A 16472-nucleotide genomic window follows, 5' to 3' on the forward strand; every position below is an offset into this window, starting at 1 on the left:
GGTTTGGAATATACAGAATTCAGCTTTAAGCCTTCTATACAGATGTGTTGGTCGATTTGGTATTCATTAGTCAGTGAATGCTTTCCAAGATATCAGTCCAAATGTACAATTGTGCATAATTGTGTCCGCAACATCTTTGTTGCCCTTGTTTTCTACCCGGCCACCACCATGGCTGCGCTCGTTCAGTTCATATTCTATCATTTAATACACTTATTGTCTTCTCAGGATATGGAGAAAGAAATCAGGAAACAAGTAGATGACGCCATTGCTAAAGCAAAGGTCCCATTGCATTTAGATATGTTTTTATATTTCAAATTTGTGATGCTTACCACTGCATATACTTCTATTGAGCTACAGGAAAGTTCTATGCCTGATACTTCTGAACTCTTCACAAATGTTTTGAAATAGAATTGCCCGAAGAAGCGGAGCTAGGGCAAATTTCGTCTGATATGCAGACGCTCACGAGGCTTCACAAGGGTGCAGAAGCTGAAAATATAAGGATTTTTTTCATGGCTTCACTATTGTATCTTGTAAAAAGTCAAAGATAGATTTTGTTTTTAGTCTAAAGCTTTTTTGTGGTAGATAAATATGTTTGCCAATGTAATGGGACCAATTGCTTTGTTCTGTTCTTTTGTGCAGTTAGATGAGGCGTCCAGGGCTCTCCTGATGAAGGTACTAGAAGATGCCACCTAGGACGCTGTGCGGAGGCAGGCAAAGGTAACCTGTTTTCTTTGCCATTAATTGTAGACAGCCACACCTTCATAGTCATATTTTGTGGTCAAATGCCAATGCTAACCAAATTTAAAATTTGTTTTTGTGGAGATGTTATTTTTTGAGATATCCACCACAAGTGTCTCTACCAGGATCATCATTTCTGACTCTGCAATGTATCTGCCTTGCTCCATTTGCATTCTCATGTCGTATAGGCATTTAATAAAAAAACTGTTAGTAGTCTCTGATCCCACAGTGGGTGGGGGGCTTCATTGGCCTGAAATGATATAGCTTGCACTAGGTTGTCATGTTCATTTTGTTTTCCCTGAACAGAAGCCCATTTAATATTTTTTCACAGAAGTGATGTGATTTTTTCTCTGTGAAGTGTTGTTGCACCACTTTTTTGTGTTGTTTTGGTAAAACAGGAAAAAAACTTTGTTAGGGAAGTAGTAACTTTTCAGGGTTTTCTTTTCTTTATATGGGCCAACCAAACAGAAATAATTTTGGAGATTTAATCGGTTCTCACATGTCATTAATCCTTATACCAAACACACGAACTCATATCCAAGCAGGACTATAACGAACTGTTTGGGAAAGACCAGGTAGGCTTTTATGTTTTATCGTCACATTGCAAAATACCCTTTATTCAGAAGTCCTAGCTCATCTTTCCATTCCCTTTAATGATAGCTGAAAGTAGAGCTGAAGAAGGGGCATCTGTTTGAAGGATGGACTGAAGGGGTCATCAACTTTTGGTAGCTATTAAAGTGTCCATATACCAAACACAGTTTTGCTTTATATGTTGTCACCTGACCTATGGAGAAAAGGAAGGAGATTAACTAAAAAGGAATGCTGATGTTCAAGAAATCCACCGAAGGACAATATTTAATCCAGTTTCGAGAGTCAACATGCCTAAAACGATATATGATCATGAGTGAGTAATAGATTATATATTGTTTCTGGTTACCTCTGCTTTTTAGTGGTTCATTTTGTACTTATTTTAATAGTAAAAGGAACAAAGCATTATCTTTAGTCATTCTTGAATATTGCAATGCTATTAGAACTTTTGCTTTCATAGTTTACCAGTTCAGTTCATGGTAGCTATATTTGGTGACGCATTGCAGTTCAGCTTGTTTTAGAAGGAATGTATGGCTAGGTGATCTCAACTATAGGATCAACTTACCATATGAGAAGACACACGAACTCATATCCAAGCAGGATTGGAACGAATTGTTTGGGAAAGACCAGGTAGGCTTTTATGTTTTATCGTCACATTGCAAAATATCCTTTATTCAAAAGTCCTAGCTCATCTTTCCATTCCATTTAATGATAGCTGAAAGTAGAGCTGAAGAAGGGCATCTGTTTGAAGGATGGACCGAAGGGGTCATCAACTTTCCTCCAACGTGTAAGTACAAGGTTAACTCAGAAAAGTACATAAGTGATGATAACAAATCTAGAAGGAGAACACCTGCATGGTATATTTTTGTTCTAAACTTACACTAATGTCTTAACAGTGCATACACGAGTCAAGTCTTCTTGCAAATATAACAAAAGTATTTAGTAATCACAGTATTAGAAATTAAACGGTCATTGGTTCCCTGCTGTTCAGCTTCACTACTTTATTAATTGAAAAACATTCTATTAGATCCAACTGAAATAAAACGACAGGCGGTTAAAAGTGTTAATTCTCAAATTCGGTGTGTTGCTTCCTTACTCATACTTATATTATGGTGTGTAACTCTGTACAAGATTAAATGGTTGAAATGCCCCACCGGTGCATCTTTTGGTTTCGGTGGTAAACTTGTTTGCTAAGACCCTGTAGTATCTATTTGTGGAATCTAACCTTCATCCCAGTGCCTAATGCTCCAATTGACTGCTGGAGTTTCTGTGTATGTAAGTGTATCTTTGCGTGAGGACAATTACAGATAGCGTTGTTTGAAGTTGAAATAATTTGAGTAATTTAGAGTTTCACAACCCCCTCCGGCCCTCCCTCTTGTAAAATGTTGGTTGTTTTAGTTATGTTCTAGGCCAAATTTTATGAACTTTGACCAAGTATATAGATATGCACCATCTACAACAACAAATTTAGTTTAGCTTTGTTAAATCCATCATGAGAATGCCTTGATAGTGTATTTATTTGGTATTGTACGTGTTGATAGTTTTTTGTGTAAACTTAGTCAAAAATAGAGAAGTTTGGCTTTGGACAAAACTAAAACGACCTACATTCTAGAACGGATGGAGTATTGTTCTTTCTAACTGCGCACATAACACTGTGCACCTTATTTTCTTCTTGGACACTTCTCTCCATGGTACACGTACACGGTGGATCCAGTAAAAATAACCTGAGACATTGAGATATTTTTTTGATGCCGATGCAAGTTTGTTTGTTCTTCAGAAACTCACTTGGTTTGGACATTATTTGTTTGACTATCAGTTGCTGCGGTACTTATTGATTGTGTCCTCCCTTTTCATCTGATTCCGGTGGATGACATCCTGTACAAGAAAGTAGTATGATTCATTTGCCTGGTTACTTTTACACCTGCCTCGTAAAGATTCCATGGCCAGGTATATTATCTCCCGTTGATAAAACAGGTTCAACTTGAATTAGCCAGCATCTGGGCCAGGGCTGGTGGCCATTAAGGTTAGATCATTTTATTTTATTTTTACTTAGCCTGAGCTCTTTATGTTGATTATCATCTATTCTTCATAGTGTATTTACTTGTTTTCTTTTAATCTTTTTCACTTAAGAGTTCAATAGACACGCATCAGATTGAAGATTGATCGAAAATAGTATGTTCTTTTAATCTGCCAGGCTTCTTATTTGTTGTTGTTGGTACAGGAACAGATTGAGATGCATCAGATTGAAGAGAAGAAGAGTTCATTCTAGAATCATCAGGTTGACTAGCAGGTTTCAGTAGAAGTGACAATCCATCCAAACTTAGAATTTCAGTGCAGTTGATCGAAAACTTCGGTTCTCTCACAACATCATGTTCTGACAGGAAATCCTGGAAAGCTTCAGAGACCCAGAATTCTGGTATGTTGAGCAAGGTATCGCTGCACCAGACTGCGACGGCTCTGCCTCCTTGTGGTCATCTGCCTGTTCTTGGTTGGGGTTGTCAATGATGTCGGCTTTGAGAATGAAGGGACTGCACTGAACGCCCCAGGAATTCCTATTGCAATTGGATTATATCTATATGGTTACTGCTACTCAGGGCATGGGGTTTTTCCAAATATCTATTCCTCCCTGAAGATTCGCAACCAGTTTCCTTCAATTCTTTTTACTTGGTAATCATTTTAACCGGGATGATCCCACACTAATGCACATTCAATGATTATTATTGTTGGAAATGCAGCACTCACATCTGTTTTCTGTTTCTTGTCAGTATTGGGCTGTCTACCTTTTTGTATGCTGGTGCTGCAGTGACGGGATACAAAATGTTTGGTGAAGCCACAGAGTCCCAATTCACACTCAACTTACCAGATAATTCTGTCATTTCTAAGATTGCTGTTTGGACAACGGTAATTGTTGCTTGATAAACCTTTTCAAATTCCTCTTTCACCCCCTCCGTCTCAAATTAAATCAACTTCTAAAGTTATCCTAAGTCAAACTATTTTAAGTTTGATCAACCTTATAGAAAAGAACACCAATATTTATAACACCAAATTAGTATCACTAGATACACTGTGAAATATATTTCATAATATACTTATTTGGTGTCATGGATGTCATTATAATATCATATAAAGTTGGTCAAACCTAAGATAGTTGACTTAGGGTGACCCTAAGAATTAATTTATTTTGAAACGGAGGTAGTAAGAAAAAGGGCCTGACCTTGTTGTTTAATAATAATTAATCACCTCTCGATGCTTACTGCAGGTGGCAAATCCAATAACCAAATATCCTTGGTGTGCCAATTGATAGTCTCATAAAAAATGGAACAAATGTTTCTTTATGTCCAAGTATATTTTAGTACATAGAGTTAGTTAACTACTTAGATTCAAAAGTAAAAAGGGTACACTGGAAATCGTGCTGAAACATTTCTCCCAAGCTCCTCTAAAATACAGTCGGGTTCTTCATTCCTTTGAGGATACCATACACGTTTTACTACATCCTCAGATCATTGCAATATTGTTCGCTTACTTTCCTTAATGAATAAACACATATGCATTAACTATTATTCCATTGGCTATGAGTTTGGAAGAGCTGCTGCCACCAAACCAACAAAAGTATTCTACAATAATCATGCTTAGATCATCTCTGGTGATATCAACCCTCCTGATTGCTCTATCTGTGCCTTTCTTTGGTAAGTGCATAGTATTTAATCCTCAAAGCTAGATCGCCAACCGGCATACCATCCTAATCATTTGCATCTTAACTTTTGATAGGACTTGTGATGGCCTTGGTTGGTTCTTTGTTTGCCATGCTTGTGGTAAGATTTTCATGTCCAGCTCAGATATCCTAGCCTACAAATTAGTGAGTCTCAAATATGTTTTTTTTGTTGTAGACCTACATTTTGCCTTGCGCGTGTTTTTTGGCGATCCTCAAGACAAAAGTAGGGTGGCATCAGGTATGAAAATCATGCAAATATTTCTGATCCAGTGTTCTATTCTTTCAAGTTTGTAAGCAGCGCTTTAGTGAGAAATTGACTGAAAGAGGAATGCTAAAGGTTGAGCATAAGACATGATCATATTCTTATGCATATGATTGACTGAAATAGGTCCCAATTAGAACTGGGTAATATCATCAAGGCTTAGAGAATCATGCAACCTCTATACAATTATATTTATGGTCTGTTTAAATCCTTTCATTTGGGCTGTATTGGAATCTACTTGGCAACTAGGCTATTTGACTTACAATTTGATACTCCACTTCTCAAATACAGGCCTGTATAAAATTCAGAGGGTAAGACATGGAATAAATGTTTCTGTTATATAAATAGACATGCTACTGATTTTAAGTGAACACTAGACACACTACGAAATGTAGAATTGTGCATTCTATACTGACCGCATCTGTTTGATTCGCAGATAGCAGCTTGCTCGTTCATCATAGTTGTCGGGGTTTGCTGTGCCTACGTGGGAACATACTCGTCCCTGTCGAAGATAATCCAGAACTACGCATAGCACAGCTGTTCCTGTGATCCTGTATATGCATCTGCCCGACAAAATCATGTGTGTGCTATATGGGCCAAACATATGTACAAGATAAAAGTTTACCATTCAATTCACTCGATGTATAATAAATTACTAGGAGAGTGCCCGTGCGTTGCAACGGGAACGTATAAAAGCACGATAAACTATGTGGCAAATCGAGAAGTTTTACATATACCAGTGTTCTCGATTTGTATATCAGCTATGCTTCCTGTGGAGCATGGAAGCGAACGCAAGCCAGCCTTTTGTATTAGTGCATTCTGTTCAGTTCTTACTTGATCATCCCGTGTTCTCGCGTGTGCCATGGCCGAGTGGCAAGCTCAACACTGGTATTATTGTCTTGTCTCAAATGAAGTCCGGTTCCACAAGTTAACCGAAAATCTTCATGGGTGATAGCTGTGTCAGATTCTTCCACGCATAGGGCAAGTAATGCAAGTGATAGCTGTGTCAGTTTACCCCATTTTCTTGGGCATCACTTGTCTCAAATGAAGTCCATTAGAGGTTCACAATTTATGTTCCGTGGCATCGCACGGGCACTCTCCTAGTATATATATATATATATATATTTTCACGGTATGGGTACGGCTGCCCAATTTTATGACTCGCTTCTGGTCTTCGGTGCTTTCAGGTTTGGTGGAGGTTTGCTCTGAAATCTGAACCCTGATTTGCTTACCGCGGGGATATTGTATTTTATCTTGGAAGGTCCCATCCTCTACGTGTTGCTTTTTATTTGGATGGAGGAGAAGGGCACAAGTGCACAAAGGCAAGAAAACTGCAACACATCAGGTTTAGTAACGCTCTGGAAGATACATATGTAGGCTGATGAGAGACGACACTACTACTGCCTGGTGCTGCTAAGGTAGTAGAGAAAAAAACGCCAAAAGAGAAGTGGAAAAAGGCACCAACTTTTAATCCCAGACACCCGAAGAAAACGACATTCTAGAAACTTTTAGTCAGATTATTAGTGGGATGTGAATGAATTGACCATAGCACCACTTTATAAGAGGCATACCTTTAATTTTATTCGTGTGCTAACATTTGTATATCATATCCCACATCCACTCGAACTGATTGCACATAAATTACGTACGCATGGGCTCAACACATTTTTTTGTATAGAGGGAAAAAAAGGTTTCTCAAGCTTGCTACATAGGTGTGGTACGAAACAAAGTTATAAGTCCATGAGCGCTGATAAGGAAAGGAAAGAGCCGAGAAGAGAGACAGCCACCGAACGAACGGTGCAACGTTGCCATCGAAGCCAACCGTGCGGTCAGCGCGATCCAGCCGCCCACGGCCGGCGAGGCGCCCCCACCACGCGCCCCACATGCCATGCATGCGCCGCGTACGGTTGCTGCCGATTCGTCCGCCATGCGGTTGGTTGGCTCTGCCTGGCTGGCAGCCAAACGGACGTGCGCGGCCCGTCACACAGGGGAATGGAATGGAACCGAACCGATCCGGAAGCAAACGTAACGTCGCGCGCAACATGCTGGCCGCGGCGCGCGCGTTTCGGCCGCTGCCTGGCGCTTTCAGGGGTGGGGGGCAATGCCCATGTGGGCGTGTGGCCCTGGCGGTGCAGGCCGCCTCGCCATCGATCACCATCATCAGCGGGCTCCGCCTTCCCCCGTGGTGGGCGACGGAATTTTGGGGGACGCACGCACGCACGCGTTGCCAGCGCCAGAAGCCAACGGGGTTTCAATAAATGCCGCGCCCGTGCGCGCCAAGTGGCCCGTTCCCTCCAACAGCTGCTACTACTAGTACGACTACGAAACGGGAAGAGGGGGGAAGCCCTTGGGTTTGGGTTCTTCTGCGCCAGGGCGCCAAGGCCCTTCGGGTGCGCTGTACTAGCATGCATATATGCATGGCTACCCCTACCCTCCCGCTGTCCATTGTAGTTTAGCACGTACTCATTGGGAAGCCAGTGGCAGTACTAAACTACAAAATCCACTGCTGCGATCATACAGGTATCGTAGTTTAGTGCTCATATTCGTTACTCTCCAGTTCCAGACACGCATATACTTGGAAAGCAAAGAATGATCCACGGCTGGCATGATATTAAACCGGTGCGCAGGCGGTGCCGCGCCCTACTTAAACAAGTGCTATGTCACGGCCTCTTCTTTGTTGACTACTGGAGAACATAGCTACTACAAGTATACGTCTTTTTCAATCCTATCGTGCACACCCATATACTGTCACACTGGCCTTTCTTCCCCCCCCCCCCCCCCCCCCCCCCCCCCCCCCCCCCCCCCTTTTGCGAGTGGAGTGTGTGGCGTCTTTGAAATCCAGTCAGAATAGACAAACGATCATGGGCTAAGAATGGGCGCAATTGACTGCACACGCACGCAAAGCCCGCGTTTCGGCCAATCTCCTTTAGAATTCTCTCTCTCTCTCTCTCTCTCTCTCTCTCTCTCTGCAGTTGGAACTTTTCACTATCATAATGCCATTATTAGGTCCTAGTCCTAGTAGTATATGAATCCCGCTAATAGTACTCTTGGTAGTAGCGTCTTGTCCGTAAAGGACTGGGTCGACCAAAATCAAATCGCACGAGGGCCAGTGCCACAAAGATCTCTCACACATATTTCTAGGCTGGCAGCTGCTACATAAGACAAGACAGGCACTGGACCTGGACGGAGAACGTCGTTTGATTGAGTTGGACGCCGCATGCAGGACCGGCCGGCCGGAGCCTCTCTCGGGCCATGCACGTCGCGGTCGTGCGCAGGTGGGACGCAGCCATCGCCGTCGCCGTCGAGGGCGCACGCGGCCCCAACGGAAAGCGCCCCTTGCCGCGGGCATCCATGCATGCGCACAGCCGTCCCCGTCGGCGTCGCGTGCGACGCGCGCCCGCCGTCCGGCGTGCGCCATATATATATATATATATATATATATATATATATATATATATATATATATATATATATATATATATATATATATATATATATACTATCTATTAAGATGATAGTGTAGACCACAGTTATGCCCCCGCCTCCCCTGTGCGCTCGCACCCGCCCCGTTCCCTTCGCCCGCACAAACTGCCCCATCCGCGAGGCGCGCACGGGCTCATCTGCATGCCGCATCCGCCCAATCCTCTCACCGTCCAGCATCCGCTCCATCCACCCCTGCTCACTTTTGCACACCTCGTTGCTCCTCCCTTCCCGTATCGTGTCAGTCTCCTCCCCGGTTCGTCGTGGGAGGGCCAAAGCTTCGAGGAAGCAAACCCTAGCGCTGTTGGAGTAGTAGCCGATGGCTGCGGCGGCAATCCTACCGGAGCTGGGGACGCATGTGCTCATCCCGGTCGCGGCGGCCGTGGGCATCTCTTTCTCGGTGGTGCAGTGGGTGCTGGTGTCCAAGGTGCGGCTCGCCCCCGAGCGACGCGCGGACGGCGGCGGAGCCGTCAAGAGCGGCCCCAGCGACTACCTCATCGAGGAGGAGGAAGGGCTCAACGACCACAACGTCGTGGTCAAGTGCGTCGAGATCCAGAATGCCATCTCCGAAGGTGAGAAGCCGAGCGCTGGCTAGCTCTGTGTTTTTCTCTGGTTGCATATGCTCTCTCTCAGGTTTCCCCTCTTATGCCGCCGCCGACGCGGGGGACGCGACCAAGGGCGAGGACGCGACCTCGACGTCGCGCTTGGAAGGGGACCGGGATGCCTCGCTCCCTCTCCCCCTCCTCCTCCAGATCCCGATGCCTCGGCTCCATGGCCGCCCTCGTCCCTAGCTCCAGTCTCTCCGCCCTCTAGCTCAAGATCGCAAGCGCACATAAAGCCATGGAGCCCGCAGCCGAGGACACCACATCTGCTGTGCCAGACTCGTGGGAGGGCCGACATCGACGGTCACATGAGTCGGCTCATCCTCTCCGCGTGTCGTGTGTCCTCCTCGCTGGACCTCGCCTTCTCCATGAAGAAGACAGTCACCTTCGTTACCCGAGGATAGATCGCGTGCCGACCCTGACCCCTCCATCACCAATCGGCGCTAGCGGCATCTCTTCCCCAATGGATATGCGGGCGAGAACTACATCCCGGTGGACGGTGGTCAAGCGGCGATGTCCACGAGAAGCAGAGCCTCCGGCACGGCTCCAACCTCGTACTTCGACTTCGACCAAATCCATGAACTACAGGTTCAGTCTGTCACTTCACCTACCATCCGCGTCTCCCTGCCAGGGTCTTCAATCCTTTGTGCTGGTTGTCCATTAGAGAGCTTGTGCTATCGCCCCGCAAGGAGAACTTGAAGTATGTTTCTTGAGCTTGATTCTGCTTCTCTTATTTTTAATCTAATAATAAGCACAATCAAATGTTCAGCACTTAATAGATTTCTCACCTAGGTTAGAAACTTAAAATGTAAGATATTGGTGTTCTAAACCTATATCCAATCCTATCTAAACTCTATACATTTTTATGTGTTGTTGTTCTGTTACTCAGAAAATGAAAATGTTGGTGCCATAACATGAAGTAAAGTTCTAGCTTACAAATATCTAAAAGTGCCATTTTTCATGTGATGTTGTCCAACACCTACTGTTCTGTCTTTTAACTCGTAGAATGATGTTATCTGGATGCTATATAAACTTATATTTCGTGGGACAACCTTATCTGAATGTTACCTTACAGGGAAAACAAGCTAGATGTTGCTTTTTTGTGATCATTGAAACACCTATGAACACCTCCTCTATCATTTCTTTCCTCCACACATTATCACAGTCACCTAATTCAGTTTCTAAAGAAACTATGATGAGTTAAAAAGGATCAACAACATTGGTATTCATTGTCAATTGATCCATCAGAACATAGAGGCAAGTCCTCATTGTTGAGGTTGGAGGTAAGACCCAATTTCCGTTATTTGGTACGACACAGGACGTGGCACCAGACAGTCAGGTAGCACATTTCTCTTGGAAGAACGGCTAAATATCTGCATGCTAAAAACTCCGAGAGAGTATGTTATCTCATCTCACTAGCTATATTAGTACGAATTTGGAGCTGGTGCTCTCATTTATGATGGTACAATTTCTCTATGAAAACAATGTTTAGATAATCGGCGGGGATATCGTGGGTTTTGTTTGTTTTGTTGTTATTCTGGTGTGAGGTCGGTACATTTCTGTATGAAGCGGTATTATTCTAATCATTCGGTGTAGTAGTGGATTATGGTTAATGGGACCTTCATTTTTATGCATAACATGGCGTTTGACTTACTATTTAGCTTTACATCTGAATGCTCCTCTTATTCTAGGATACTTTTCAGTGTTGCATCATCAATACCTGAATATTTTTTGTTGTCAAATTATTGTAGGATTATTTGAATGACAAATTCAAGGAAACATGACACAACAACATACAACAACATGTACTTCCCTCAGGTTCGCATAGCAGGATCCGTCTTGTCTGCTATTCTTTTTCTAGGTTAGTGCTCGGTGATAACTTGTGATTCTTGCTCGACCTTTCAAAATTGTCTGAATTCTTCATTATCAAGAAATAGGCAATTGATCTAATATTTGTTGCCATAGGTAATGTTTCTTATAGTTTAACCATTGTACAACAATGAATGGTCAAACTATTAGACTGTCATAAAGTTAAGATATAGTTTTGTTCAGTCCCTAATATATGTTATTTGAAGCCAAGATCATTCCCATCATGTTCATTTCCACTTTTAAATGATAATATGCACTGACACAGAGCATGGATGGTAGAAGTCGTTTTCCTTCATGATAGCTGATTTAGTGTATTGTTCAAGGTGTTGACATGGGAATCTTTAGCCAGATAAATTAGCATCCTTTAAATTCTCATTCTCAATACCTTGCACAATAGAATTTCCACCTCACCTGCTAACCGTTCAATTTGATGCAAGCAGCCCTTAGTAGTTGATTTTTATATTTGCATTGGATAGATGATGATGATAAACACTGCAATAAGTCTTACCTACTAACTGTTCATCTTTTTCCTATGTATTTATGCAAAGGAAAGAAAGACTATGAACCACCAAGAATCATGATTGTAAATCTATACTATCTATTAAGATGATAGTGTAGACCACAGTTATGCCCCCGCCTCCCCTGTGCGCTCGCACCCGCCCCGTTCCCTTCGCCCGCACAAACTGCCCCATCCGCGAGGCGCGCACGGGCTCATCTGCATGCCGCATCCGCCCAATCCTCTCATCGTCCAGCATCCGCTCCATCCACCCCTGCTCACTTTTGCACACCTCGCTGCTCCTCCCTTCCCGTATCGTGTCAGTCTCCTCCCCGGTTCGTCGTGGGAGGGCCAAAGCTTCGAGGAAGCAAACCCTAGCGCTGTTGGAGTAGTAGCCGATGGCTGCGGCGGCAATCCTACCGGAGCTGGGGACGCATGTGCTCATCCCGGTCGCGGCGGCCGTGGGCATCTCTTTCTCGGTGGTGCAGTGGGTGCTGGTGTCCAAGGTGCGGCTCGCCCCCGAGCGACGCGCGGACGGCGGCGGAGCCGTCAAGAGCGGCCCCAGCGACTACCTCATCGAGGAGGAGGAAGGGCTCAACGACCACAACGTCGTGGTCAAGTGCGTCGAGATCCAGAATGCCATCTCCGAAGGTGAGAAGCCGAGCGCTGGCTAGCTCTGTGTTTTTCTCTGATTGCATATGCTCTCTCTCAGGTTTCCCCTCTTATGCCGCCGCCGACGCGGGGGACGCGACCAAGGGCGAGGACGCGACCTCGACGTCGCGCTTGGAAGGGGACCGGGATGCCTCGCTCCCTCTCCCCCTCCTCCTCCAGATCCCGATGCCTCGGCTCCATGGCCGCCCTCGTCCCTAGCTCCAGTCTCTCCGCCCTCTAGCTCAAGATCGCAAGCGCACATAAAGCCATGGAGCCCGCAGCCGAGGACACCGCATCTGCTGTGCCAGACTCGTGGGAGGGCCGACATCGACGGTCACATGAGTCGGCTCATCCTCTCCGCGTGTCGTGTGTCCTCCTCGCTGGACCTCGCCTTCTCCATGAAGAAGACAGTCACCTTCGTTACCCGAGGATAGATCGCGTGCCGACCCTGACCCCTCCATCACCAATCGGCGCTAGCGGCATCTCTTCCCCAATGGATATGCGGGCGAGAACTACATCCCGGTGGACGGTGGTCAAGCGGCGATGTCCACGAGAAGCAGAGCCTCCGGCACGGCTCCAACCTCGTACTTCGACTTCGACCAAATCCATGAACTACAGGTTCAGTCTGTCACTTCACCTACCATCCGCGTCTCCCTGCCAGGGTCTTCAATCCTTTGTGCTGGTTGTCCATTAGAGAGCTTGTGCTATCGCCCCGCAAGGAGAACTTGAAGTATGTTTCTTGAGCTTGATTCTGCTTCTCTTATTTTTAATCTAATAATAAGCACAATCAAATGTTCAGCACTTAATAGATTTCTCACCTAGGTTAGAAACTTAGAATGTAAGATATTGGTGTTCTAAACCTATATCCAATCCTATCTAAACTCTATACATTTTTATGTGTTGTTGTTCTGTTACTCAGAAAATGAAAATGTTGGTGCCATAACATGAAGTAAAGTTCTAGCTTACAAATATCTAAAAGTGCCATTTTTCATGTGATGTTGTCCAACACCTACTGTTCTGTCTTTTAACTCGTAGAATGATGTTATCTGGATGCTATATAAACTTATATTTCGTGGGACAACCTTATCTGAATGTTACCTTACAGGGAAAACAAGCTAGATGTTGCTTTTTTGTGATCATTGAAACACCTATGAACACCTCCTCTATCATTTCTTTCCTCCACACATTATCACAGTCACCTAATTCAGTTTCTAAAGAAACTATGATGAGTTAAAAAGGATCAACAACATTGGTATTCATTGTCAATTGATCCATCAGAACATAGAGGCAAGTCCTCATTGTTGAGGTTGGAGGTAAGACCCAATTTCCGTTATTTGGTACGACACAGGACGTGGCACCAGACAGTCAGGTAGCACATTTCTCTTGGAAGAACGGCTAAATATCTGCATGCTAAAAACTCCGAGAGAGTATGTTATCTCATCTCACTAGCTATATTAGTACGAATTTGGAGCTGGTGCTCTCATTTATGATGGTACAATTTCTCTATGAAAACAATGTTTAGATAATCGGCGGGGATATCGTGGGTTTTGTTTGTTTTGTTGTTATTCTGGTGTGAGGTCGGTACATTTCTGTATGAAGCGGTATTATTCTAATCATTCGGTGTAGTAGTGGATTATGGTTAATGGGACCTTCATTTTTATGCATAACATGGCGTTTGACTTACTATTTAGCTTTACATCTGAATGCTCCTCTTATTCTAGGATACTTTTCAGTGTTGCATCATCAATACCTGAATATTTTTTGTTGTCAAATTATTGTAGGATTATTTGAATGACAAATTCAAGGAAACATGACACAACAACATACAACAACATGTACTTCCCTCAGGTTCGCATAGCAGGATCCGTCTTGTCTGCTATTCTTTTTCTAGGTTAGTGCTCGGTGATAACTTGTGATTCTTGCTCGACCTTTCAAAATTGTCTGAATTCTTCATTATCAAGAAATAGGCAATTGATCTAATATTTGTTGCCATAGGTAATGTTTCTTATAGTTTAACCATTGTACAACAATGAATGGTCAAACTATTAGACTGTCATAAAGTTAAGATATAGTTTTGTTCAGTCCCTAATATATGTTATTTGAAGCCAAGATCATTCCCATCATGTTCATTTCCACTTTTAAATGATAATATGCACTGACACAGAGCATGGATGGTAGAAGTCGTTTTCCTTCATGATAGCTGATTTAGTGTATTGTTCAAGGTGTTGACATGGGAATCTTTAGCCAGATAAATTAGCATCCTTTAAATTCTCATTCTCAATACCTTGCACAATAGAATTTCCACCTCACCTGCTAACCGTTCAATTTGATGCAAGCAGCCCTTAGTAGTTGATTTTTATATTTGCATTGGATAGATGATGATGATAAACACTGCAATAAGTCTTACCTACTAACTGTTCATCTTTTTCCTATGTATTTATGCAAAGGAAAGAAAGACTATGAACCACCAAGAATCATGATTGTAAATCTATACTATCTATTAAGATGATAGTGTAGACCACAGTTATGCCCCCGCCTCCCCTGTGCGCTCGCACCCGCCCCGTTCCCTTCGCCCGCACAAACTGCCCCATCCGCGAGGCGCGCACGGGCTCATCTGCATGCCGCATCCGCCCAATCCTCTCATCGTCCAGCATCCGCTCCATCCACCCCTGCTCACTTTTGCACACCTCGCTGCTCCTCCCTTCCCGTATCGTGTCAGTCTCCTCCCCGGTTCGTCGTGGGAGGGCCAAAGCTTCGAGGAAGCAAACCCTAGCGCTGTTGGAGTAGTAGCCGATGGCTGCGGCGGCAATCCTACCGGAGCTGGGGACGCATGTGCTCATCCCGGTCGCGGCGGCCGTGGGCATCTCTTTCTCGGTGGTGCAGTGGGTGCTGGTGTCCAAGGTGCGGCTCGCCCCCGAGCGACGCGCGGACGGCGGCGGAGCCGTCAAGAGCGGCCCCAGCGACTACCTCATCGAGGAGGAGGAAGGGCTCAACGACCACAACGTCGTGGTCAAGTGCGTCGAGATCCAGAATGCCATCTCCGAAGGTGAGAAGCCGAGCGCTGGCTAGCTCTGTGTTTTTCTCTGGTTGCATATGCTCTCTCTCAGGTTTCCCCTCTTATGCCGCCGCCGACGCGGGGGACGCGACCAAGGGCGAGGACGCGACCTCGACGTCGCGCTTGGAAGGGGACCGGGATGCCTCGCTCCCTCTCCCCCTCCTCCTCCAGATCCCGATGCCTCGGCTCCATGGCCGCCCTCGTCCCTAGCTCCAGTCTCTCCGCCCTCTAGCTCAAGATCGCAAGCGCACATAAAGCCATGGAGCCCGCAGCCGAGGACACCGCATCTGCTGTGCCAGACTCGTGGGAGGGCCGACATCGACGGTCACATGAGTCGGCTCATCCTCTCCGCGTGTCGTGTGTCCTCCTCGCTGGACCTCGCCTTCTCCATGAAGAAGACAGTCACCTTCGTTACCCGAGGATAGATCGCGTGCCGACCCTGACCCCTCCATCACCAATCGGCGCTAGCGGCATCTCTTCCCCAATGGATATGCGGGCGAGAACTACATCCCGGTGGACGGTGGTCAAGCGGCGATGTCCACGAGAAGCAGAGCCTCCGGCACGGCTCCAACCTCGTACTTCGACTTCGACCAAATCCATGAACTACAGGTTCAGTCTGTCACTTCACCTACCATCCGCGTCTCCCTGCCAGGGTCTTCAATCCTTTGTGCTGGTTGTCCATTAGAGAGCTTGTGCTATCGCCCCGCAAGGAGAACTTGAAGTATGTTTCTTGAGCTTGATTCTGCTTCTCTTATTTTTAATCTAATAATAAGCACAATCAAATGTTCAGCACTTAATAGATTTCTCACCTAGGTTAGAAACTTAGAATGTAAGATATTGGTGTTCTAAACCTATATCCAATCCTATCTAAACTCTATACATTTTTATGTGTTGTTGTTCTGTTACTCAGAAAATGAAAATGTTGGTGCCATAACATGAAGTAAAGTTCTAGCTTACAAATATCTAAAAGTGCCATTTTTCATGTGATGTTGTCCAACACCTACTGTTCTGTCTTTTAA

The 16472-nt window shown here is 44.9% G+C and overlaps 3 protein-coding genes and 2 long non-coding RNA genes across 5 annotated transcripts; all 5 read left to right on the plus strand.

The window, feature by feature from the left end:
* The first annotated feature begins 214 nt into the window (after positions 1–214).
* On the plus strand, positions 215–692 carry LOC109945330 (uncharacterized). Its single transcript, XR_002268472.1, has 3 exons — positions 215–279; positions 456–530; positions 640–692. It is a non-coding gene; the product is annotated as an uncharacterized lncRNA (long non-coding RNA).
* An 811-nt stretch (positions 693–1503) lies between these two features.
* Positions 1504–2461, plus strand: LOC103651262 (uncharacterized). The gene is made up of 3 exons (XR_002268473.1): positions 1504–1642; positions 1848–1956; positions 2042–2461. It is a non-coding gene; the product is annotated as an uncharacterized lncRNA (long non-coding RNA).
* Positions 2462–3265: 804 nt separating this feature from the next.
* On the plus strand, positions 3266–6112 carry LOC103652507 (amino acid transporter AVT1B). Its single transcript, XM_020551027.1, has 8 exons — positions 3266–3273; positions 3772–3993; positions 4092–4227; positions 4586–4605; positions 4870–5012; positions 5095–5138; positions 5214–5276; positions 5737–6112. Exons 1-8 carry the CDS (start codon positions 3266–3268, stop codon positions 5830–5832), a joined length of 732 nt encoding a protein of 243 aa, XP_020406616.1. The 3' UTR covers positions 5833–6112.
* Positions 6113–9099: 2987 nt separating this feature from the next.
* LOC109945196 (pyrophosphate-energized vacuolar membrane proton pump) lies at positions 9100–9390 on the plus strand. Its single transcript, XM_020551028.2, has one exon. It carries the CDS (start codon positions 9100–9102, stop codon positions 9373–9375), a length of 276 nt encoding a protein of 91 aa, XP_020406617.1. The 3' UTR covers positions 9376–9390.
* Positions 9391–15191: 5801 nt separating this feature from the next.
* LOC103652510 (pyrophosphate-energized vacuolar membrane proton pump) lies at positions 15192–15482 on the plus strand. Its single transcript, XM_020551030.2, has one exon. The coding sequence runs from the start codon at positions 15192–15194 to the stop codon at positions 15465–15467; it is 276 nt and encodes a 91-aa protein (XP_020406619.1). The 3' UTR covers positions 15468–15482.
* Positions 15483–16472: the final 990 nt, after the last annotated feature.

The sequence above is a fragment of the Zea mays genome, chromosome 3 (assembly GCF_902167145.1).
Source record: "Zea mays cultivar B73 chromosome 3, Zm-B73-REFERENCE-NAM-5.0, whole genome shotgun sequence".
Classification (NCBI taxonomy): domain Eukaryota; kingdom Viridiplantae; phylum Streptophyta; class Magnoliopsida; order Poales; family Poaceae; genus Zea; species Zea mays.